The sequence below is a fragment of the Cryptomeria japonica genome, chromosome 1 (assembly GCF_030272615.1).
Source record: "Cryptomeria japonica chromosome 1, Sugi_1.0, whole genome shotgun sequence".
NCBI classification, from domain to species: Eukaryota; Viridiplantae; Streptophyta; class Pinopsida; order Cupressales; family Cupressaceae; genus Cryptomeria; species Cryptomeria japonica.
The window spans coordinates 301,205,789-301,231,567 of NC_081405.1; the positions used below are offsets into that span (position 1 = coordinate 301,205,789).

A 25,779-nucleotide genomic window follows, 5' to 3' on the forward strand; every position below is an offset into this window, starting at 1 on the left:
AGAGTTAGAATCGGTACTGAATCTAGCATTGGAGATGCTATTGTAAAGCAGTACAAGTCTTTGGATTAGTATAATCCTCATTGTAAGTCAGTGTGACTTCTCATTGAGCAGTGAGCTCTAGGCAGTTGGCCTTCCTGCATGTGCAGGCCCTTATTGTAAGTAATATTCTCTTGTTGGCCAGTAAGTGAATATTGTGGGTCACAAATCCCACTGAGGTTTTTCCCACACCAAGTTTCCTCGTTAAACATCTTGTGTTATGGTGTTCTTTTCATGTGGATGTTTCTGATTCTGTTTATTGCTTTAATTCTTACATACTGGTATATTGCTATTTTATGTTTTGCATGTTTTAACTTAAGAAATACTACTCACCAGTCAAATACTGATTCACTCCCCCCTCTCAGTATCTGTGGGAATCCTAACAATATATATACATATATTATATGTATATAAACATATTATATATAAAATATCATATTATACACATATAATATATTACATATATTATATGTATATACACATATTATATATAGAATATCATATTATACAGTAGCATGTATGCGCTGTTTATAGTAAAGTTAGAGCGTACATGCTATTTATAGGGAACAAGTGCGTACATGCTATGCACTTTTGATTGTTTAGGCTTGGAAATAGGCCTGGATGACAAAGCTATGGTTTGGAAGTTTGATTTCCCTCCATTTCTCTCATTTTTGACGTGTTTTATTTTATCAACTTTGTCATCATCAGGTTTACACTTCATCAAGTGGGTATTTCTAAAATTGCCACCATATTTTCACCCATCTTCTGAGCTTTCTAACCATATAATTTTTTTTCAATTTGAACAACAATAACATATTATTATTGAATTTCTTTTACCAATGTCTCCATAGTTCTCACAGACATAGGTGCACCATTTTTTGAATAACTTTTGATATACTTATCCAAATTTAAAAAACTGTATATATGATTGTAGTGCACTTGATTCTTTACAATTTTTAAAAAAAATTGTATTTTCAATTTGTTTAGTGCAACTTATGCTTCGCGCACGAATAGGTACCTAATTTTCAGGATGTGCTCGATTGGAAAAATCATTAAAAAAAAAAATACTCAACAAAAAATTACAAAAAAATACACATATTCTAGTGCTCACTCTTAACTATCTTTCTACCAAAGGATTTGTCAAAATACTAAATCTGACAATGACTTTTTTGATGTGCATGTGAGACACTATGTTATGTTTTTCAGAAAAAATCAGGGTCAGTTTTTCGTGCCGCGAAGGATTTGACCCCCTTAATCTTATCCAATTTTGAAAAAGTTTAGTAGTTTGGAAACTAGATTCAGAGTACTACAATATTTGTTCTTTGATTATCTTCATATCTTGAGTGGATGACTTTCAAATTTTGCCTCCAAGTTCAGGTTCACATGATTTCAAAAAAAAAGTATCCACTTATACCCCCCTTTTTGACCATCATCTTTGTGCACTTACCCTGCCCTGCGAATTTGAGGAAAAGTTGTCAGGACCGTGTTGAAAGTGCACACGGTCCTTCAAAAAATCCGGGAAGCAAAAAGTATTTTTTTGCCTCTGTAAATGGAGTCCAAATCTGCAAATACAGCTATGCACCTGCAACCTAAACACAAAAAAGAGAGGAAAAGGGGTTGGGATTGGGGGTTTGCCTTTAGGTCAAACCCCAGTTTTGGAATTAACCAAATGATGAAAGAAAGTACTTGCAAGTAAATGTAAATGAAAGATTGAAATGTAATTCACCTCAAGGGAGGTTGTGATAGAAATGTAGGTAGATTTGCTTGTATGGAATTGAATGTTGAAAGGGATGTCCTCTTCAATGGTTGAATCCTTGACTTGAATGCAACACCTAGCCTTGAAGGGAGACTTGGGAATGCTCAATGCTTGAATTCTCTTGAATGCTTGAATGTGTGATCTCATGTATTCAAACTTATGCCAATTTTCACCTTCTACAAATAGGAGGGCAAATGCAACTTATATATTCATCAATTAGGGTTAATCGGCTGATTTTTCATCATAGGCCGACACAGGAGAAGTTTTCCCGCTTTAAATGTAAAGTTCAATGCATAGTTTGAAAGAAAGGGCCCCAAGATAGGGCAGGGACAGGGGCGCCATGTCCCTATCCTGGGGGATAGGGGTGCCACGCCCATGTCTTATCAGGCTTGGGGATTCAATTCACAGATGTGAAGACCCTAATGTGGTAAAAATTTGCAAGGGTTGGAATTTTGCAACACTACAATTATGATGAGAAATGATGCAAGAACTACGTAGAATACTAGGAAATCTACCAAAATTCGCATAAACAAAAAGATATAAAATAATAATGCAAATTCTGAGAGTAGACACTAATACATTTGGGGTCAAATTCCGATGGAGGTTTCCGACAGACAAGGAGCATTGTGTGAAAATTTGATTTTTTTTTTTAAAATGCCCGTGTTCATCGGAATTCCGACGACATCAGGAATTTTATTAAAAAAAAAAAAAACACAACGCATTTTCATTTTGAAAGCAATTCGAAGCAAGCGGCGACCGTCTTGCCTCCCTGCCTCCCCCCCCCCCATCGGAGTGATCTTTGCACAAGCAAGGTAAGGGCAACTAATTTTTTTTCGCAATCATATTGAGACTGGTTTATTTTGGTGAATTAATCACATGCCATGTGTATGCTACCCCATTTTGCGATTTTTGTTATTGGAGCATTTGCAACTAATTTCTGACAAAAAACCCCCTTCGATTATGCTTTGATGGATGTCCATACCTTGTTCCAAAGCTCCTATTTTGGCACATGCAGGAAGGATGCTGGAAAACATTGCAGAGAAACTTTATTAACAAAATACAATAGTTATGGATCATGAAACCCTTGACCCAACAGACATTGCACATGCAAAGCTCGAAATGAGTTAATAAAATGTTTTTGAACCAAATGCTTAAAAATATTTAGACATGATAGTAACGAGGATTTTTACAAAAATAACCCTTAATCATACAATAAATATACATACCAGTTTGTATATTTATCAGACACGGGCTACCAGTTACATAGTTGAAAATATAACAATCAATGGGAAACAGGGTAACAAACTTTTACTTTTCAAACCTTGAAACAAAATGAGAATAATGAAAAGATACACATAAGTATCCATTGTAACTGAAACCGATGCCTTTCATTCACTATTCAACGAGTCATCAACTTCCTTACCAAACTATCATGGAATGTCCAAATTTCTTCCTCATCCAAGAAGCAAGAACCCTAACTATCGTGTGTGTCATAGCCAGAGCTCGAGATATTGTAAATGAATTTCGATGGGATGATAAAAAAAAGTTAAGTATAATATATTCCCATTTTCTAGTGACATAAAGTGACCCATTCTTTTAATGCCTTTAGAAAGTGTTTCAAGCCCAAAGTCTTTTAGACACTATATTCAATGCCATTAGAAAACTACTAGGCAACAATTCTCTTAGCCAATGATCAAAACCATATAACATATGCTCACATATTCAAATAGTATCACCAAATTTGATATTCTATGCAATATAAACATAGACAGGAGTAAACATATGAATGATGGGTCTTACTAATAAGACCCTTTTCCAAGTACATATTAAATTTTATCTTTGTCAGCCTATATCATATGGTAATGTATCCTTTTTCAAACCATGTAATTGTATTTGCATATGATCACTATATTTTTCTATAGCAACCAAACTCAATGAAGATACATGCTAAGAGATGATTGTTCACTGATGTCACTATAATGTGAATCCTATTCATATTTCCACATGATCACTAAAACCCATCAAAAACAATCAAATGCACTATCATATTGAGACCAAACATGCTATGGTCATGTATCAATTCATCATCATGTATAGACCAAACACACTCTAGTCATATATCAAGTCAAATACCACATGGATACTTGAAAAGCATCCAATGCCAAATGCAAACTACCTTTCTGACACCAATGACAAAATCTTATGACAAGGGTCAACACCTTCGTTATTGTGAAGTGCTAATATAACTAAAATAACATCCCATGATATTTTCCCCCCACTATAGAATTGGGAGCATCAATGTTAGATAGTTCAAAATTAATAAAAAAGAGAGATACAAGAACATGAATCCAATTTGTTGAAGAGGAAACTTAAATAATTTAAACTCTTTTCTGATTCCATAGAATAGCTAAACGTCTAGAAGCTCCAATGATTTCATTTAGTGAATGGGTGTTCCTTTTCTAGCTCTAAATTTTTTGTTTCTTATAGGAGAATATTGTTAGGCCCACCAGACTCAATTTGAGATATAATAAGTTGACTCCTATTAGGGGCATTTAAGTCCCTAATGTTCCAGGATATTATTTTCATGGATACTTATGAGAGCAAAAAATTCTCTAAGACTGCATTTTGTCATTGAATGTAGTTTGAAGACCATTTTTTATATCTTCAAGGGTTTTCTTTCTCTTAGGTGGTGCTCCAACTTTCCATCTAGTCCTCATAATTGGGCTCTTCGTTATAGTAAGAGGTGTTTGTCAAATGGTGGATGAAGAGTGTTGGAAAAGGGACATCTCTAGCTCTGCCAACACCTGATCTCCAATCTCCTTAGCCATTACTGACCAAACCTAGTAAAGGACTTCCCCTATCATAATGTTTAGCTTACCTTCCAACAATGGTTGCTTCAAATGATATACCTCCACCAAAGGGGAGAATGAGCTCCAACATTTCAAATTGACAATAGCAATAGGAAAGGAAAGGGAGCAAGAATGAATAGTCAACCCAAAAAAGAGATTTTTAGGAAATGGATACCATTGATGACATAGATATATTGGCAATGAAGCTCTCCACACCCTTAGGACAATTTTACAAAGATGAGGGTGGAAAACAACCAACCAAGGAAAAAAGAAATCCATCACACTAAAATCAAAGACTATACCCCATCTTGAAATGTGTGAATATTTAGTAATCCTAGAAAAACTGTGAAGGGGGTAAGTCTTGATAATAGCATTTGGTACAAGTGGTGAAAGAGCCCTAGAATATTTGAATGAGCACACTTGGGGATTTGAAACTAGATCAAGACAAACTATTATTTCTTCAATAGAAAATTCGCATGCATTTGAGAAATGCCTAGAAATTTTATGTCTGGATGATACCTCCTCTCGTTTGTTTATCACAATATGTTGAGACCACAAACCATGTATACATTGGATCTTCAAAGTTGAAGGGACAAATTTGGTAACATCAAATAATATGGATAACTTAACTTAACTAAGAATGTTGCATTATCAACAATAAAAATCCCGATCTAGTTTATAGATGCAATTTTGTGGTTGAAATTTGGGTCTTAGGGCTGACATTGAGATAAACATGACTGTATTTCATGAGGATTTGAACTCAAAGCATTGGCACTATCACTTATGGCTATATTAGCTTTTTAAGACACTTTCATAGTGCACTTCACCTGTCCTAATAATGGACTATCATGAGATTCTTAAGAATGGAAATACTCCAAACATTCATGCCCTCTATGTTGTCATTGTGGTTTTCAATCATTGTGACTACATGCTTTTCAAGGACCAAGTAGTGTTCTTTTTTCATTGTTCTACTATGCTTCTCAAGCTGCACCAACATAGTTTTATTTAATGGCTTTGTTTTGATAGTGATTTCTCCATGGCTTCCACTGTCTTTTTCTTGGCACATTCAATGCATTGTCATCTATCGCTACTATTTATTGTCCTTTTTACCTTTATTGAGGTTGTTCTCATACATGTCATTCACTTTGTCTATGAGTATATCTCAACCAATTCACTGTTGTAAGTAGAAATAAAACATTAGTCTCATCGTTTTTACTATTTTAGACCTTCATAGTAATCTTTGCAATATATCGTTTCCTTCCAATTATATGGAATAATGATTTTTTTTTTATGGAATGTGATGAAGGCTTGAGTGTGTCTTCTTGAACAAAAAGAGGACTTAGAGAAAGTAGATTCACATAAGGATAGGTGGATTTTCCTAAAGATGAAGGGATAAAACTTAACAAAAAGAGGAGTTAGGATGATGACAAGGAGGATTCATTTAAGGATATGGCATATTCACCTAAGGGATAGTGTATTCTCCCAAGAATATGGAAAAATTATTGATTGGTGGAATGACATACTAGATCAAGGAATGATACAAGGGTAGATTCACCTAAATATAGGGTAAATTCAGCTAAAAGGGTACCCATGAGATTGTGGTACTGAGTACCTATCTATGGATGGTGTATTTGGATACAAGTATGATGAAACCATGCTTGTGTATGATGAAACAAAGTCCAGATCTCTATTATAGGTCCAACATAATCTCTATTATTTGAGACACCATTTTATTAGCATATCCAATTAGGGTAATTTATGGGTTTAATTATGGATCATGTTGTCTATTTCCATGCACTATTGAACTTATTTGGATGTATTGTGATTATTTTGTCATTGGAAGGTAATTCTTGACCACCATACCTCAATCTTGACCTATGCTATACCCTAAAACCCTAGAACCTAGTCATGTTTACAATTGAGATCTTGGTTACTTGATCACTTAATACAGCTTAATCATGCAGGTCTCATCTAACTCCGACTCCAACACTTAAGCAAATCAACACTAGCAGCCAAGTACTTTGGGAAATATCTTGCAACTTGACAACATGGGTAATGATGGAGGAATGGAAGGTGAGACCTATAGAGGTGAGAGAGAGAGAGAGGGTGGGAGGAAGAGATAATGACTTGGAGAGGGTAGAGAAAGAGAAGTAGAGAGGGAGAGAAGAAGAGAGGGATGGAGAAAGAGACCTAGAGAGGGGAGAGAGAAGAGAGATAGTAGAGAGGGATAGAGAAGAGAGATAGAAGAGAGATACCAATGTCAATCTTTTTCTATAATTTTTTTTTCTAAAAAATTGGCCTATCGTCAGAATTCTGACGACGGCCTCCAAGAGAGTTCCAACGAGGATGTTGTGCATCCGACAACACTCCTCTATCAGAATTTTATCCTTTGGAGTCAGAATTCCGACGAAGGCCGAGATCGCGACGGTATTCTTTTAGGGTATGAGCATGCATGGTGGCTGTCGGAAAGGTTGGAGGTGATGTTGGAATTGCGATGACCACAAGGATAGTTGAAACTTCCGACATAAAGTTTTTGATGGCTTTTTTTGTCGGTAGTGCGACGAAATTGTGTCGAAATTATGACGATTTGCTGTCAAAATTTTGACTCGAATGTACTAGTGAGATCAAGAAATGGGATGTATAAAGGAACTTGTGTCTGCAATATGGATGTATAAAGGAATTGGTGTTTGAGTCAAATTTAATGTGTGGATTCTGGATTAGGATGTTGAGTAGATCATCCTCCCAAAATTTTAGTGAAAAATTGTCAATCACTAGAGAAAATTGATAGTGACCAAGGATTTTTTCTTGTTTGAAATCTAGAAATTGTATCTTAGTTTTCTCTCTATGAAGCTATAATGCTTTGCTATTGGATCTATAATCTACACACAAAAAAAAAAAAAAGTGTTGGGTTATATAGGGGCCTCCCTAAGTCAAACCCTGGGTAGGAATTAAGCTCTAGTATACATGATAATCATTAGAAGAGTTGTTGGAATCAAGGAACACTAAGAGGGGGGTGTGAATCAGTGTTCTGCAATTTTTAATATTATTAACTTGTTCCTTCAACCACTTAATGCAAATAACCAAAAGGAAAATGCAAAAACACAAATCAATCAGCAACAACACCAAGATTTTAATGTGGAAACCTGGTTGAGGAAAAAACCATTGTGGGAAACTATCCACAATATGATAATACCCTATTAGAAGTATATGAAATATTACAATGGGGAATGCACATACATTCAGACACACCACATAGAGCTCACTGCTCAAAACAAAGAAGGGGAACATCCCTGAAAGGCTCACTACCTTACAAAATATTTTACAAAGGATAATTGGAATGTCTGAACTGAAAAATAGCATCTACAAATGCAAAGGTACAGTTCTGGTTAAGTGCAAAACTCTTGATCTCGCATTGCTCCGCTACACTACTTTGTTCTTGTATTCTACTTTATTCTGGAGCACAAATCCTTCACTTGCACACGTGAAACTGTTGGACATTTTTGCTTCTAGGATATGTTATTGTCATTGATATCAACATATTCCTACTTTTGTGAATACAGATTGATTCATTGGGATTATGATTTATTTGTTTTGTTGAACAATGCTTTGCAGAGTTCAGTATTTCCACTAGTATATTCTGTTGTGATCAGATCTTGAGCTATGTTTTGGGATATAGTTTGGGATGATCTTGTGTATCTTAATTTTAGTTGGTTCACAATTTGATGCTCCACAAGTTATTTTTCTTCGTGACAGTTGATGATTGGTTGTGTTCTTGAGTTTCAGACATTGACAGATGAAGATTTGATAAATGGTGTTGGTGCAGTTGTTTATGATGATTCTAACATTCTTACTAGTGTTTCATAATTGTTTCCTATTTTCTTTGATTGATCCACACTTATTTTTGTGCGAATTTTTGGTGATTTTGCTAATTTGGTGATGTTCTTTGTGTTATGTGGTATTTTTGGTGATGTAGAGTGTTGTGGTTGAATTTGGCATGATTTTCGGTGGAGTTGAGCATTTGGGAATTTGAATTGGGTCCATGTTACATCATCTAAATCATTATATTGGTTTAGTGATCAATCTTTGTATCATGTGATGTAATTTTGTAATTGTAAGTTGAGGGTTTAGTCGACCTTGATGTCAAGGTTGATGAATTATATAAATAGGTGGTATTGTCATGTAATTTAGGTATCGAGGTTGTTTCTGCATTATCAAAGAGTGGTTTATGTGCAAACAAGGATTCATCTTCCGAGGTTGTGATTGAGGAGAGATTGGTGTTGCAGAGTAGATATTTGTGCTTAAATCAAACTGTCATTAGGCATTTGGAGATGCTATTATTGCAGTTCATTTCTTTCGGATTGTATTCTAAATCTTGTTGTAAGTGAGTGAGACTTCCTTGAGAGTTGTAGCCTTCCAGGTCATCTTTTGAGCAGTGAGCTCTAGGTAGTGTGTCTGAATGCATGTACACTCCCCATTGTAACATTTACACATACTACTATAGAGTATCATCTTATTGTGGGTAGACTCCCACCATGTTTTTTCCACGTCAAAATCTTGGTCTTATATGTTGTTCTTTCAATTTGCTTATCTTTATTATTGCTGCATTTTATCAAATCTATATTTGTGTTTAATTTTGTAGATTCAGTGAAAAATGATTCACCCCCCCCCTCTCATTTTTCCTTCTTTGTTGTTGCTAACAATTGGTATCAAAACTAGATCCTCTAGAAGAAGCTTAATCGCTTAAGGAGATCTGGGATGGCAATGGGAAATGGAAGTGTTATCTTTAAGAAGGACAGTCTGAGATTTGATGGAAGTAACTATGTTATATGGAAGAATTGGATGGAAGTGAACTTGAAATGTCTTGGAGAAGATTCCTGGAAGATTACAAAGAATGCCTATTTTGTTCCTCTGAACGGACCAATTATTGTTGATGAGATCAAGGAAGCTAAACATAATATTAGATCCAAGGGAGCATTTTTTAGTACCTTGACTAATTCTGAGATGACAAATCTAATGGGACTTCAGACCGCACATGAGATCTGGGAGAAGCATGTGTGATCCATGGTAGAGTTTCTATATCCTTTGATGGTAAGCATAAAACTAATGATGTCTTGTATGTTGATGGTTTAAAGCATACTCTTTTGAGTGTTGGATAGATGGTTGACAAAGCCTATGATTTTCAATTCAAGAATGGAAAATGCAAGATTCTAAATGCCTCTAGTATAGAAATTGCATCTGGACTAAGATTGAAGGTAATGTTTTTCATTTGAATGCTAGTGAGAAAAGTTGCTTGATTGCTCAGATTGATGAAAGTTAGTTGTGGCATAGAAGAATGTGTCATGTAAATTTTGATTCAATGATCAAGATTAGTTATACTCAAGTTGTTAGGGATCTGCCTAAGATTGTTAAGCCTACTAATCCAGTCTATAAGGAATGTTAGTTGGGTAAGCAAACAAGAATTTCTTTTAAAAGGAAATAGTATATATCTGATGGATTTCTAGATCTTGTGCATATTGACCTATGTGGACCTAGAAATGTTAGAAGTGTATAGGGTAATAGATATTTTATGTTGCTAATTAATGATTATAATAGGATGATGTGGGTTGTCTTTTTGAAGGAGAAATCATAAGTATTGGACAAATTCAAGATATTCAAAGCAAAGGTTGAGACTAAGTCGGGACTAAAGGTGAAATGTTTGAGATCTCATAGGGGAGGTGAATTCTGTTTTGGTGAGTTTGAGTCATTCTATGAGAAGCATGGGATTAAAAGACAATTATCTGCTTCTAGAACCCCTCAGCAGAATGGAGTTGTTGAAAGGAAGAACAAACCTATTTTGGATGCTTAAAGGACTATGTTGATTGAAGGGAATGTTCTGAAGATCTATTGGAAAGAAGCTATTAGCACTACTGTTTACACATTCAATAGAGTTCATATTAAAGGTGATACTGGTAAGACCCCCTATGAGCTATGGTTTGGTCATGTTCCTACTATGAGATATTTTAGAATATTTGGTAGTAAATGTTATATCAAAAGAGATGATGACATAAGAAAGTTTGATGCAAGAAGTGATGAAGGAATTTTCTTGGGATATTCAACAAAGAGAAAAACCTACTGGTGCTACAATAAGAGACTAAGAGAGATAGTGGAAAGTGCAAAAATGAAGGTTGATGAGAACCTTGGAAAAGAGATCAGAGCTTGTGGATATGATGATGGTCAACACATTGTTTTGAATCCTATTCAGACTGAAGAATTGAAGCAGACTGGTCTGGTAGAGACTGTTAATCTGGATGTTGTTGTTGTCGATGGAGAAGTGTAGGAACCTAAAAATTAAAACAATCAGAAGATTCTAGGGTATGTAAGATTGAATCATTCGAAAAATTAGATTATTGGAGATAAAAATAAAGGTGTGATGACTAGAAGAAGATTAGTTGTTGAAGAAGTATGTTTGATTTCTAAAGTTGAACCTAAAGATGTTGCAGAATCTTTTAAAGATGAAAATTAGATGAGAGCTATGGAAGAAGAATTAAATTAGATTGAAAATAACAACACATGGGAGCTTGTTCCTAGACCTAAGGATAAGAATGCTATAGGGACTAAATAGGTTTTCAGGAATAAATTGAATGAAGTCGGTGAAGTTGTTCAAAATAAAGCAAGATTGGTATGCAAAGGACATTCATAGAAAAAAGGAATTGATTATGTGGAGAATTTTTCTCCCGTGGCCAGACTTGAAGTTGTTAGATTGTTGCTTGCATATGTTGCCTATAAATATTTCAAGGTATATCAGATGAATGTCAAAACTGCCTTTTTGAATGGTGATCTTGTGGAAGAAGTCTACATTGAACAACCTAATGTATTTTTTTATCAGATGATGGAGACATGGTATGTAAACTGAAAAAAGCTCTTTATGGATTGAAACAAGCCCCTAGAGCCTAGTATGCTAGATTGGATAAGTATTTATTGAAATTGGGATTTAATAAAGGGACTGTTGATAGTTATCTATACTTTAAGATTGAGAATGATAACATCTTGATTCTTGAATTCCTTTTTGATGATATTATCTTTGGAGGAGATGATGATTTGAGCATGAAGTTTGTCGGTGATATACAGAAATAATTTGAGATGTCTATGATAGGTGAGATGAAATTTCTCGTAGGTTTGTAGATTTCACAAACGGGAAAAGGTATCTTTATATCTCAAACTAAATATGTGAAGGAATTATTGACGAAGTTTGGATCAGATTACTACAAACTGGTTGGAACTCCTATGGTGACTAGTTGCAAATTATCCAAAAATGATGAATCTCCTAAAGCTAATAAGAGCTTGTACAGATCTATGGTTGGTGGACTACTATACCTTACTTAGACTAGGCCAAATATTATGCATGTTATGTGCATGGTTTCTAGATATCAAGATGATCCAAAAGAGAGTCATGTCACTGTTGTAAAGAGGATATTCAGATACTTGAAGGGGACTGTGGATTATGGTTTGAGGTATCCGAGGAATGATGATTTCATGTTATGTGCTTATATTGATGCTGATTGGGCTAGTGATGTTGATGACTGGAAGAGAATTATCGGTGGAGCATTCTTTTTGGATAAGAAATTGGTTTCATGGGCTAGTAAGAAATAAGATTCGTTGTCTTTTTCTACTATTGAAGTTGAGTACATTGTTGTTGCTAGTAACTGCACTCAGGTAGTGTGGATGAAGAAAATGTTGAAGGATATCAGAGTTATCTATGATGAGCCTACTATCTTATACTGTGATAATTCCACTTCTACTAACATGTCAAAAAATCCGGTGCAACATTCAAAGACTAAACATGTATCAATCAAATATCATTACTTGAGAGAACAAGTCAATGAAGGGAAAGTAAAGTTGGAATATGTATCTACAAAAGAACAAATTGTTGATATTTTCACTAAGCCTTTTCCTATAGATACATTTGTCTATTTGAGAAACAAGTTAGGGGTATCCACTCCTCCTGATGAAAACTAGATGCATTGAGTTGCATTGATCCGATGGACTTCACAGTCTTATCCTTTTTGTCTGGATTGATGAGTTGGTGCTACTCCTCTGGTGGAGTAGTCTGTGGTAGAGATTCTTGAGATTCATAATTTGTTTGTCAAAGGGGGAGAGTTTGGTTTTCTTTCTTTGGCATTGATGTCTATTGGAAGGTTTAAAATTGGTCATATTTGTCCCCTTATAGTGTGTTGGAACTTAGGGTTTAAGATTTTTTGAAAAGGGTTTTAGAGTTGTTAAGGTTTTCCTTTGTTCTCTCGAGCAATGTTATGTTCTGCAATTGACTTGTTATCACCTGTGGCCTAGTTTTAAGTCATCATCAATAGGGTCCTTTGTCATTCATTCACTGGCCTCGTGCGCTAGGAGTCACTGCTTGAGGTTGTCGCTCTAATTTTTTATTATATGCCTAAGTATTAGGTGTCCTCATGGTTTTTGTTTTTAAAAATTTCAAAGGGAGGCCCCCGCACACGATCACTTAACCCTCGACTAGCCTCCACATGCTAAAATGTTGGTGTAAGATAATAAAAAATAAAAGTAAACCCTTTGTACTTTACCGAGAGTATGATAGACTGCATACTCCCACTAAAGTGCAGGCTAAATCTAGCATCCTAAAATTGTACCCTTTGCAATTTCGATCGCATTTGGGTTTGCACACCTTGTCCTAATTGAACACCTAATTATGCTCTTGAACATCACAAATGGCATCTAAACTCAAAATGCACCCCATCTAGCACCTTATGCCTGGCTCAAAATAGGGTAGGACCATGGTGCCACACCATGGTCCTCCCTAGATTGGGCCCAATTTTGACACCTTGGTCCTATTTCATAGTTGAGCGGGATTTCCTCTCTATGTTGACTCATGTCAAAAAATTAGCTAATTTCATCAACGGGCAAGTATATAAAGAGGATTACCCCTCTCATTTGAACATCCGACTATCATCAAGAGCACATTTGAGATCAAGAATTCAAGAGCAATTGAGCAGCGATCAATCTTCTTTCAGCTTAGGAGTAGCAGTAAAGTCAAGTTTTGAGCATTGAAGGAGACATTATTCATCCTATTTTATTGAAGACTTCATAAACCCTAATTATGTTAGGATTCCCATAGATACTGAGAGGGGGGGGTGAATCACTATCTAACCGGTATGTTGAATTTCTTAACTTAAAACATGTAGAACATATTAAAACAGTGTACCGATAAGCAAGAAGTAATACAGTAAATAGAGATAAAAGCAACCACATGAAAAACACACCATAACACAATATTTTAACGAAGAAACCCGATGTGGGAAAAACCTCGGTGGGATTTGTGACCCACAATATTCACTTACTGGCCAATAAGAGAATATTAGTGCTACAAGAGGGGCTTGCACATGCAGGAAGGCCAAGTGCCTAGAGCTCACTGCTCAATTACAAAAAGGAAGTCTCACTGACTTACAAAATGGATTATATAAATCCATTGTCTTATACTGCTTCAAAATAGCATCTATAATGCCAAATCCAGTATCAGTTTCTGCTCTGCTTCTTACATAAATCCTTAACCTATAATTTGCATAATAGGTCTACCTTATTTTGCCTAATTACATTCTACCATATCTCCACAAATGTCCTACAATGATCTCTTATATATTTGAGTCATTTTACAATGTTGCCAAGTTGGCTTATAAAGAGTTTACAATAATAAACAAAATATATTATAACAAAAATCCTGTCGGCCTCTATGTCGGTATGCTTCCTTTCACTGCCGGTGCCGGTGGTCTGAGTGCCGATGTAGAGTCTGATCTTGCTAGTGCTGGTGTAATGCCTTGCCAGTGTCATAGGATTATAAGGTTTCCATCAATGACAAAACCTTCAATCACCTACAATGTCTCATTGGAGTGTGGATATGCCAACAATCTCCCCCTTTGGCATTGATGGCAACACTCATGAGAAAATTTCAAAAAGTGTATCCAAAACTTGTAATCCAAAAAATTATTTCCAAAAATGTGTATCAAAAATATATGAGTTCCCCAGGGCTGAGCAAATAAGTCTTTTGCTGGTTATTTCCTCATACTACTACTCCCCCTTTGGCATCAATGACAAAGGTTGTCAAGGTGTCAATAGAGTTGTAGTTTTATGTCTCAACCTTGTAACTGGGTGGTTACAATTTGAAAAAGATCTGCCAAAATCAAATTTATGCTTTCCATAAACTTCTTACTGTCTTTTATTGTTGCCTCTATTCTTTGAACTATACCGGTGAGGTGTTGCATATGCTTTGTCAGTGTTTTCTGTCCTTGTACTAATGCCTCAGATATTTCCTTCTGCAAGGATGCTAGATAGTCTAGTCTTGGACTTAGTCTTAGTCTCAGATTTTTAGCCTTGATTATTATTTTGTCCTTTTCTCTTTCTAACTTAAGTAATTCTTCCTCAAAACCTGTTATCTTTTGTTCAAAAACTGATAATGTATCAGGTGAGTTAACAAAATTGTCAGCAAGTTTATTGATTTCATCCTGTACCTTGCTCATTTTCTTATCTATGTCAACTGTTAGAAAGTTTGTCTTGCAAATGTCTCTATACAAAGTTTTAAATTCCTTCAATGAGTTGCATAGTTCCAATAGAAATGTGTCAAATTCCCGAGTACACTTCTTTATTTGATCCTCAAAGAATCTTTGTTTATCAATTTCTAACCTATCTTTGAATGCCTCTTCCTTTATTTGCTCAACTCTCACTGTGTTCTCAGTGATGTACTTAGACAAAGTGTTAAGTTGGCTTAAAGAATCCTTATTATCTACATTGCAGTTTGGAGCTATCATCTTCAAAATTGGGATTGTGTCATCTATAGCTCTATATGCCTATGAACTACAATTTGTTATTCTTTTAATGGAGTCCAAAAGAACTTCAGTTACATTTGTTGATTTGTAACCTGCTAAGGAGGAAACAACATTCTGAATTCCACTGGTGGAGGAAGTAACCATGCTTGTAGTGACCTCTAGTAGGTCAGTCTGTGTTTCCATTTCTTTAAGCAAGGGTTTTTGTTCCTCTCTTGTTGTCGTGGCTCTGTTTTCGTATGAACTTGTTCCTGTTCCGAAGCCTATTGGTCTTCTTGTCTCTCTGTCTGTTGATCTGTTTCAGTCTCTATCTGAGTCTCTTCCTCTTACCCTGTGCTATCATCTTCCACTTTTCCTTCAGTGTTATCAATGTTAACAGTTGTCGGTGGCTCACTAGCCATATCTATCTTACCGGTTGTGTCCTGGTCTATCATAATGTTGATTGTTTGAGTATCAACATCAACTGTGTATAAAACCTTAGGATTAGGATTTGTATCCTCTATATCCATACTCTCATCTGCCGATTGATCTTCAGTTGTTGTTACCAGTGGAGTAATCAGAGGCAATGGGAGTAAGTTATCTTTTACTTTGATGCTAGGAGGTCCACCAACCTTTCCTTTTCCCTTGTCCTTGTCTTTCTAATATACTTTTATTGGTTTAGGATTTCTATACTCTTCCTATTTTTCCTTCTCAACAAGGAATATATCCCATACATTTTCTGTTTCCTTTGTTACCTCATTTACTCTTCCAACCATTAGTGCAATATGTCGGTGTGCAGTAGAGAATACTGACCGGTTGGCCTCTGCAATTAAGTCATCTATCTCCTTTGGTGAGTTTAATAGGTAAACAACAAGTAGTTTTTCAACTTTAATTTTCTTATCAAGCTTTATAACAGCTTGTCTTCTTGCTTCTAGTCTTTTGAACAGTTCATCTAGTAGTTCATCTACCACTTCCATTAAGAACTTCTTATAGATATAAAGGTGTAAAATGACACTGTTTTCAACTTGCTCTTTCTCATCTGCTGATAATGTATTATATAACTTTTCTATGTTCTTGAGTTTTCCTTCCTCTGTGATTTCATTTAGCAATTTGTCAATTGGAGCAATGTTTTGTTGAGTCCTTTTCTTCTTGGGTGCTAGCTTTTTCTTTGGGGTTGTCTTTTTGACTGGAGACCTCACTGCCTGTTGTTTTTGTCTAGTTCTTCTAAGCGAGGGTGTGGATGCCGGTGAAGGATCCCTTTTCCTTACAACTCTTTTGAATGTTGCTAGCATGTCATTCTCTGAAGAAGTTGCTACCGGTGATAGGTAAGTTTCAGGCTGTAATGTTACTAACACATCCTCAGTGATACTAGTTTGTTTCAATACATCTTCTTTGATAGCCTTAGCCTGTCTTGAACCTCTTCTCATAGTTGCTTCAACTTTCTTCACTCTCTTCTTAGATTGAATTTGGCTTTCAATGGTCTCAGCATTACCAAATACATCTTCCTTGGGTTCCTTGGGTGCTTCCAGAAGGACTTTAGCATAAGTTTCAATGATGTGATCATCGGTCTCATAACCCATCTCAGTAACCCAAATTGTTCTTGGGATAACTGCCTCCATCCAAATCTCATCCTTCTTAATCACAAAGCATATATCATCCTTGTATTTGTTAACAATTTTCTGTGATAGTCTGACTCTTTTGTTCATTCTAGCCTTTAGTGCTTTAAAATACTCATTGATATTCTTTTCTTTGCTTTCACCCATGTTGTTGAATAAGTCTGATAATTGTTTCCCTACCAGTATGTCAAATCCAAGGTTCTTGTTGCCTATACCAGGCACCTGTTTGGTTATGTGTAGCATTAAGCATACAAGTAAATTACCAAATCTAAAAGTTCATTTCTTATCCTTCTTGATTTTCCCTAAATTATCAATCAATTCATCCTTTAGCCATTCACATACATCAATTTTCACATTGTCCTTAACCATGTCATAAGCACTCTTTATGCATAAAATGGAAACTGAGTTAAGTCTATTTGCATGAGTTGCTTTGTAACCTAGAATCATGCTAATGAATCTCATATTTATGTCAGTTACATCATTAACCCTCAAGGACCTTTTGTCAGATGTTGCACCTATTAATTTTGTTACTAGGTCATTTGAGACCTTCTTTGTCTTGTCTGGTCTGTTATCAGTGGAAAGTAACCCTGTTACAACTTTCACAGCTTCCTTGGTAATTTTGTGAATTGAATCTAGCCAAAAGAATGCACCATGTACCCTGCTCAAAACTATCCTAATCACTTCCTTGGGAAAGTTTGGAATGCAAAGGATTTCAGTGAATCCTAGGGTTTCAACAACTTTGTGTTTAGGTTTTACATTTTCGGAGTTATCACATATAACAGTTTTGTAAATGTTTTTGATTTCTTCATCTCCTAATTCCTCTATATTGCAATGGATGTACATTCTAGGATCTTCTGCAAAAACAACTCCTTTTGGGATTTGGGAGAATGCACCAATATTGTCATCCTTCTTAGCTATCTCGAGAACTAGCTAAAATACGGGCCTAAGGCGTTTGATTACCTCGACTACAGTAGGGTTTGCTATGAATTTAGGTGCAGAGGAGGATGCCATGATTATAAATACCTTTTTTTGCCTTAGGAAGGATTGATTGCTAAAGTGCTTTGCCTCTTTGCTTGAAATGTCTTAGCTCTAGAAATTTCGCGCTCTTCGAACTTTTGAATTCTTGGTGAAGTGAAATGGAGCCAAAATCACAAATTTATAATGTTTATTTGTCATCTACCACATTTAATGCATGTCGGTTAAGTAATCACTTAACATTGTCTTCCGGTATAGAAGTAATTTTCAACTTCTCACCATTAACTAAGGGAATGATAGCATATGTCTCATTTGATTGCCAAACCCTCAAGAAAATTTTCTTCAATTTGATGAAGAGCTTCCTACCGGTGGAGTACTACTCTGTTTTGCTGGTGGAGTGCTAATTGATTCTACCAGTGGAGGAGTATTTCCAACATTATTTAGGTCTGACTTTCTAATCCATTGTTTCGAGAATTCTTGCTTAACCTCTTCAACTTTCTCTTTTCTTTTCAAACTAGAACTTTTGTTGTCTGTTGGTGATCCTTTACTTCTGCAGAATTTTGCAATATGCCCAATCTTGTTACATGCATAGCAAGTCACATTATTCTTCTGAATAGCTTTCCCATAACCTATGCCGGTTTGTGTTCTACATTGATTAGATAGGTGTCCAAATCTTCCACAAACATAACATCTCACATTCATTCTGCAATTTTCAGAGTTATGAGCAACTTTGTTGCATTTTGAACATTGACCGATGGGTGTGTTGATGTTCTGATAATTTCTAGATCTACGTTGATTTTCTCTATGACCGTACTTATTACAGTTAAAGCATTTTCCATTGAATTTATAAGTAGTAGGTTGTCTTACCGGTTTGCTATGATCCTGTGTGTTTGCAATACCGGAGCATTCTCCTGCCTCAAAGCCAATTCCACAAGTGTCACCATTAGGTTTCTGAATCTTCACCAAGTTCTTCTGAGCTTTTCTTGAATTTTTCTTTGTGTTGATTTGCAATAACCAGTTCTCTTTGTAAGATCTCTTTCTGCCTCATCAGTTCATTGGAGTCATTCTGAGTATGCATCAGATCTGTCTTTAATAAATCATTTTCATAGCTAAGTCTTGTGTTCTCATTTGCTACATCACTTAGTCTTCTAGTCAACTCTTCTTCATTCTTCTTTCTATCTTAATTTTCCTTACAGAATCTCATGGTCATGTCTTGAATTTCATTCTTCATTGTCATGTTCTCTTGTTTCAGCTTGCTTATCTGATCATTAAGTGATTCTTTTTCATCATTTCATTTTGCATCTTTTCACATAATTCTCTTCTCTTATTTCTTGCAATGGTAAAATTTTCTTGAAGTGCCTGAATGATATCCTAAGCTGCTTTTAGATCATCTTCAAGTTTGATATTTTTCAATTTCTCTGTATCATAGTTTGAGAGAGCTGCTTCTAGTTGCTTCAACAGATTTTCTATCTCTACCGGTGTCAAGATTTTCCTCAAGTTGTTAGGCTTCTAAAAATAGAGGACCAGGCTCTGATGCCAATTGTTAGGATTCCCACAGATACTGAGAGGGGGGGTTGAATCAGTATCTAACTGGTGTGTTGAATTTCTTAACTTAAAACATGTAGAACATATTAAAATAGTGTACCGATAAGCAAGAAGTAATGCAATAAATAGAGATAAAAGCAACCACATGAAAAACACACCATAACACAATATTTTAACGAGGAAACCCGGTGTGGGAAAAACCTCGGTGGAATTTGTGACCCACAATATTCACTTACTGGCCAATAAGAGAATATTAGTGCTACAAGAGGGGCCTGCACATGCAGGAAGGCCAAGTGCCTAGAGCTCACTGCTCAGTTACAAAAAGGAAGTCTCACTGACTTACAAAATGGATTATATAAATCCAGTGTCTTGTACTACTTCAAAATAGCATCTATAATGCCAGATCCAGTACCGGTTTCTGCTCTGCTTCTTACATAAATCCTTAACCTATAATTTGCATAATAGGTCTGCCTTATTTTGCCTAATTACATTCTACCATATCTCCACAAATGTCCTACAATGATCTCTTATATATATGAGTCATTTTACAATGTTGCCAAGTTGGCTTATAAAGATTTTACAATAATAAACAAAATATATTATAACAAAAATCCTGTCGGCCTCTGTGTCGATATGCTTCTTTTCACTGCCGGTGCTGGTGGTCTAAGTGTCAGTGTAGAGTCTAATCTTGCTAGTGTCGGTGTCATAGGATTGTAAGGTTGCCATCAATGACAAAACCTCCAATCACCTACAATGTCTCATTGGAGTGCATATGCCAACAAATTCCACGTGGAGGCAAGAAAAACTTCAAAAGGAGGTATCATAATTCAATTTTCAGTCATAATTTAGCATCTCCCTCAAAAGGAGGTCCCTTCCTTTTAGTCGTTTCAATTAAATTTATTTCAATTTCATGGTTAATTCTAAAACTGGCGTTTGACCTAAGAAAACACCTATTCCCAGCACATTTCCCTTTCCTTCTATTTTTAGGAAACAAGTACAGAGTTGTACTCTTCATATTAAGCTTCATTCATAGGGACAAATCATCTCCGTTTGGTGTGCAAAGAGTTTAGTGGACTGTTTTCCAATGTACCATGGTCCTGAATTTTTTTTTAGTAGTTTCGGGGAGTAGGTCTAATTTGACTTACATTTCTTCATTCCAGGTGTGTGCAAAAATCCCATATCCATAGCTCACTGTTCTCATGTTTTTACCTCCAGTTTTTTAGTATTTTACCTAATTTCTGCACTTCAACTCACAAAAGAAGAAACCCCCTTCAATCCAAATTCATTTAGAATTTATTCTTGATCTGATTCATGAATAGATCTAGTGAATTACCCATCCTCTTTTGAATGTAAAGTCCCCAAGTGAAAAAATCTCTAGTGGTCTTCATTCGTTTGGTGGAAACCCTAGAGCATCATTTCATTTTTTCCTACTTTACAAAAAAATAGATTATAATATACTTGTCTAGTAAGCTTCTCATAGGTGTATCACAAATGAAGATCTATAAGAAAATCAATAGCTATTAGATTCTTAGAATACATCACAAATACAATGTCCTCATAAAATAATGTTTCCTTCTAGGGCATGCAAAGCACACGATATGTCCATCATTAGATTTTTGACCTAATGATGAACAAACAAGATTTATAATGATAAATTATACAGAAAATGTGAATTTCAAGGGTTCTACCCCCCAAACCCTATCGATATGCACGATTAACAAATTCCACAGTGGGGGCTGGCCCCTTGGACCCTATCAGAGGGTATCCACCTTGCAACCCCTCATGCTAATTTATCAATAGTAACCTTTTATTAGTGCAAGTTTGAGACACCATTTTCCTAATACCCATATCCCACCAAGCCACCATTTTCTATTTGTGGACTCATTGATTGAACCAATGCAATGTCAATGTGAAATCACAAATGCATTTAAAATTATTGAAAGATAATTCTAAGGTGGACTTGTGATTTTTACATGATATCCTAGTTCTAGTAGAATTATTTTATTTCAAGCCTCTATTATTGCATATATTGGAGTTGTGAGATAGTGGTTTGATACCATTATTTATATTTTATAAATTGTATCATGTGTATCCTCTTTATTTAACATTTTTTTCCCCCAAAAGTCTCATGTCACTTGTGTCCCTAATTCATGCAAGTATTAGCAATGGATTCAATGTACTAAATATTAAAATTAAGATAATTTACAAGATGTAATATTATTAAAATAAATATGAATAACCAATGTAAAATGTAACATGTGATAATTAAGTACGAATTCTAAAGTAAATAATTAATATAGTAAATTGAATAGCACATCCATATAATTAAATTACATTAAAATCAAAACCATATGCACATAATATTTCCAATATATTTTATCATCAGTAGTTTACAATACTTATCTAAATCGCAACTCTTGTAAACGTCACTCTCACCCTAGAAATATTTTACTGGTATTGGATTTCATTATGGCATGCTTTGCAAGACTTGTGTAAAACAACATTATGTGTCTACATGCACAAAAAGGTGTGCCTACTCACACCATTCCTATTCACATTAAACCTTGGCTAGTAAAATCTTAGGTGTACCTTGTAACCTGAGTTGAACACTCAAATGTGCCTCTCCCCAATGATCATATCCCACCAAGCCACCTTCTTCTTTAATGAATGATATGTTATGGTTGGTTTTTACACCATCGCACCCTTTCAAAAAGACTTTATTTAATTAATTTTTTATTTAATATAATTATTCATCTCTTTTAAAATATTTTTCATCAATATTATTCATTAATCTCTATTTTAACTAGAAGATCATATTATCCTTTATTTTCCTCTCTTTTAAAATTTTCATTACTTTATTTTTAGTTTGGGAAAAAAGTTTAATAACATTTCTCCCTTTGTAATTTAAATGTTTTTCTTAGTAGCTTTAGTTGAATCTATATCATAACTCACCAAAAATAACTATGATATTAGCAAATCTATCACTTTGGTTTGATCTAGAGTTTTAGTTTGGTTTGATCTAGAGTTTTACTTCACAAATACCAGATCTTATCAATTCTTTTAAAATTAGATCAAATGAAAAAAATTGCTAATAAATAACATCATTAAAACTATAAATGAACTTTTGCATGAAGAAAACCATGATTATTTATATCTATGAATAAATATAAATAATGAAGAAAACTCGTTACTTATTATTTATATTTATTCATAGATATATTGATATAAGATAGTTTCACAACCTTCAAACAAGGTTTTTGTCCCATTGCTCATGGAACACTTCTCATTTTGAAGATAAATGTTAAATCTCTAGTTGGTGAAAAAGCGAAAACACTACATATTCATATAGTAGTAAAAACCACCCACATTATACATGCGAAGTAATGACAAACTAATCATGCGTAGGCTTAGGCGTCCAGAGTAACATCTCCCCGTAAACGAGATGACAAGCAGCCTGATTTCCTCCCGCTCCATCAGACAAATAATGGCATACTGCTGTAGCGTTCCTCCTAACCTTTTCGCCATTCTGCACAACCTCCAACTGGAGATCAAATACCTCACTTCCCTTGATAGAATGACAATAACTCACCCCGTAAGGAAACATAAAGTTATGACACGCTACGGGCGGTTTACCTCCCACGATATCCTCCCTCTTACTCGCTTTGGTAATGGTGACCCGCTGACCGGATCCTAGAACAGATGGATCAGTAAACAGGTCGATGTCCGATCCCAAAACAGACACAACGAATTCCACCATGTCCTCAACAGACGAACTGCACCTCTTCACTTCTCCCTCTACCCCACTTCCCTCGCATATCTTCAATGTCTCCAACATGCTGCGGGACATATTCGACTCGCTCGGGATGTTCAACAAATTCACAAGTTGAGAAACATTTGCAGAAGAGAATGGCGGCATCATCTCTGCCAACTCGGTGGGCAAAAATGAAATGGAATATTTGGAAGGGCTTAGATCCGGCAAAATCATTTGCCCCGACTCCCGCAGTTCGTCCTTGTCGACGAACACGTTCTCCTCGACCTCATCAGGGTGGCGCAGAAAAAGTGAGCCGCTTTCAAGGCGAAAAATCACGTCTTCACGGCATATCAAACCGGCTGAGCGGCAGAATTGGTGGGCATCGAAAGAAGTAGCGTCCATCTTCTTTAGCCCCGCCGCGAAATACTGCAGCTGTGTTAGAGAAAGAGGGGAGAGACGAGCCACCAGGGTTTCGGGCATAGCGACTTCTGGAAGCTTCTCTCGCCACCGCTGACGCTCTAACTCAGCAACGTTGCTGCTAACGCCACCAACCAAATTAATTGCCTGAAATAATAAGCCATGCCCATGGAATTAGTCTTTTTTGTATGCTCAACAACTAAAACAAATTAACTTAAAATTAAACAAACTAAACAACTGAAAATTAGAAAACAGAAAGCTAAAACAACTCACGCTAACTCCAACCAGCACAAGTAGCAGAAATGTGCTTTTTGAAGCCATTGCCTTCACTGCCTTGTCAATTGTAATGTTGGCTAATTTCTTCTCTATTTATAGGAAAGGTTTCTCGAACAATATCAAATTACGAATAATCTAATAACGTAAATTATTTTAACTTTATTTTTCATAAATGTAATATTTAAATTGTGATCCGACCAAGGACAAAACCAAAGGTTTTTTAAATTCATGGTTGGCCCATTGAGCTTCAGGGCTTGTAGAAAGACGCGTGAAAACATGTTATTTTTTACCACTTATTTGTTATCATTATCAGCAGCTCACTAGCTACATTGGTCTAACACGGCAAAATGCCTTAGTTTTATTTTGTCCTAGACTAATTCTTTTCTTTTCACACGCAAGAAGACTTTGACTGAAAAATCGACATGAGGAATACGCGTTACAAATTGTCGTTTTATCTTCCGAGGATACGAAGAATATTTTTTGAGCATGAGCTCTTCTACGATAACCTGAATTGTGGTATTATAAACTTTTATTAGTTCCTGCCGTGCCGGCAGGATACTAACGCATTCGTTAGATGCCATTCTTATTTTGAGCTGTGCAATGAGAATAAAGTATTTTTGACCTTTTCATTTTTTTTCAAATGTTTTGATTTTAAACAAATTTAATAATTAGTATAAAATTATTTATCTTAATTTTCATTGGACACTGCCGTTAATTTTATTTATAAAAAATAAATCTTAGACACTTCTAGAAACTATGAAACTTCTCGAAACGTTCGGAATTCCTGTCTCCGGATATTGTTTGCTTCAAGATGAGGGAATCTGTTAGGGTCTGTATTTTTCCTTTAACGGTTTGCTATCAGGTATGATCTTCTGGTCTTTTCCTTTTCTGATGAATAATTCTCTATCATTTTGTTCACTGTCCAATACCCACATAGCCCATGCCATACATAAAAAAATTGCACAAATCCATAGCCCTTGCTAACTCTAACATATTTTAAAATTCAAATTTAGCAGATGGTATGTATACTTTTGCCGACTTGAGCGAGAAGAAGTTATTAGCTTCTGAACATTGCTTCTCAACATTCTCGATTTGTGGTTGGTATTGTGGTTGATTTCTGAACCAGACACACTTCATTTGCTGGAAGTGTAGGAACAGGACCGAGGAAAATGCTGTGAAAGTAAGTTACTCAGTTTTCCCCTATCGCTTTGCCTAATTAAAAAAACTAGAAATAGTTAAACTTAATTAAAAATAATAGACTGAATGATCTATAGAAAACTATAAAGTTGAGGGTTTGAAATCAGATACCGTCTTTTTCATATGTGCTGGACTGTGATGCCTTATACTTTGAATGAAAATAGCATCTGTTTGAACACTTTGTTGTGTTGTATCATCTTCCTCGAAGACAGAGAATAGAGCATTAGTCAGAAAGCTTGGTGAGTACAATTTCATGTTCTTAATACTCAGAAATTTGTGTATGAAATTTAATTTTTTTAGGGTAAACAAAAATTGATTTAGATGTGTCCCTAAAAATGCATTTGCTTTCACTTTGCTCTATGCTGAAAAGAAAATAGCCTGCAGAAAGCCGTAGAGAAAAAAATTTAAGGTAAAAAGGATCTCACCTCTTGAATCCTCTTGCCACTAGCTAGGTTTCTGGGTACGCTAGCCCATAAAGAAACACATAAAAACACAAAAGAATGCCACTTTGAGTGCTGACGTATCCTACAGCTCCGAAAATACTTCGTTCTACTCCTGC

At 35.5% G+C, this 25,779-nt stretch overlaps 1 protein-coding gene across 1 annotated transcript; it reads right to left on the minus strand.

The window, feature by feature from the left end:
- Positions 1 to 22,970: 22,970 nt before the first annotated feature.
- On the minus strand, positions 22,971 to 24,604 carry LOC131073188 (BURP domain-containing protein 16). The gene is made up of 3 exons (XM_059209797.1): positions 24,457 to 24,604; positions 24,021 to 24,112; positions 22,971 to 23,894 (listed from the first exon to the last, which is right to left on the minus strand). The coding sequence occupies exons 1-3, from the start codon at positions 24,602 to 24,604 to the stop codon at positions 22,971 to 22,973; spliced, it is 1,164 nt and encodes a 387-aa protein (XP_059065780.1).
- Positions 24,605 to 25,779: the final 1,175 nt, after the last annotated feature.

Bases quoted from the DNA above. Each gene is read 5' to 3' on its own strand.
- LOC131073188 (XM_059209797.1), bottom strand. From the start codon at position 24,604: ATGGCATCTAACGAATGCGTTAGTATCCTGCCGGCACGGCAGGAACTA. The intron at 24,113-24,456 runs GTATTCCTCATG...TCCTATAAATAG, and splicing joins AAAACGACAATTTGTAACGC to AGAAGAAATTAGCCAACATT. The intron at 23,895-24,020 runs GTGAGTTGTTTT...TTATTATTTCAG, and splicing joins TTGTGCTGGTTGGAGTTAGC to GCAATTAATTTGGTTGGTGG.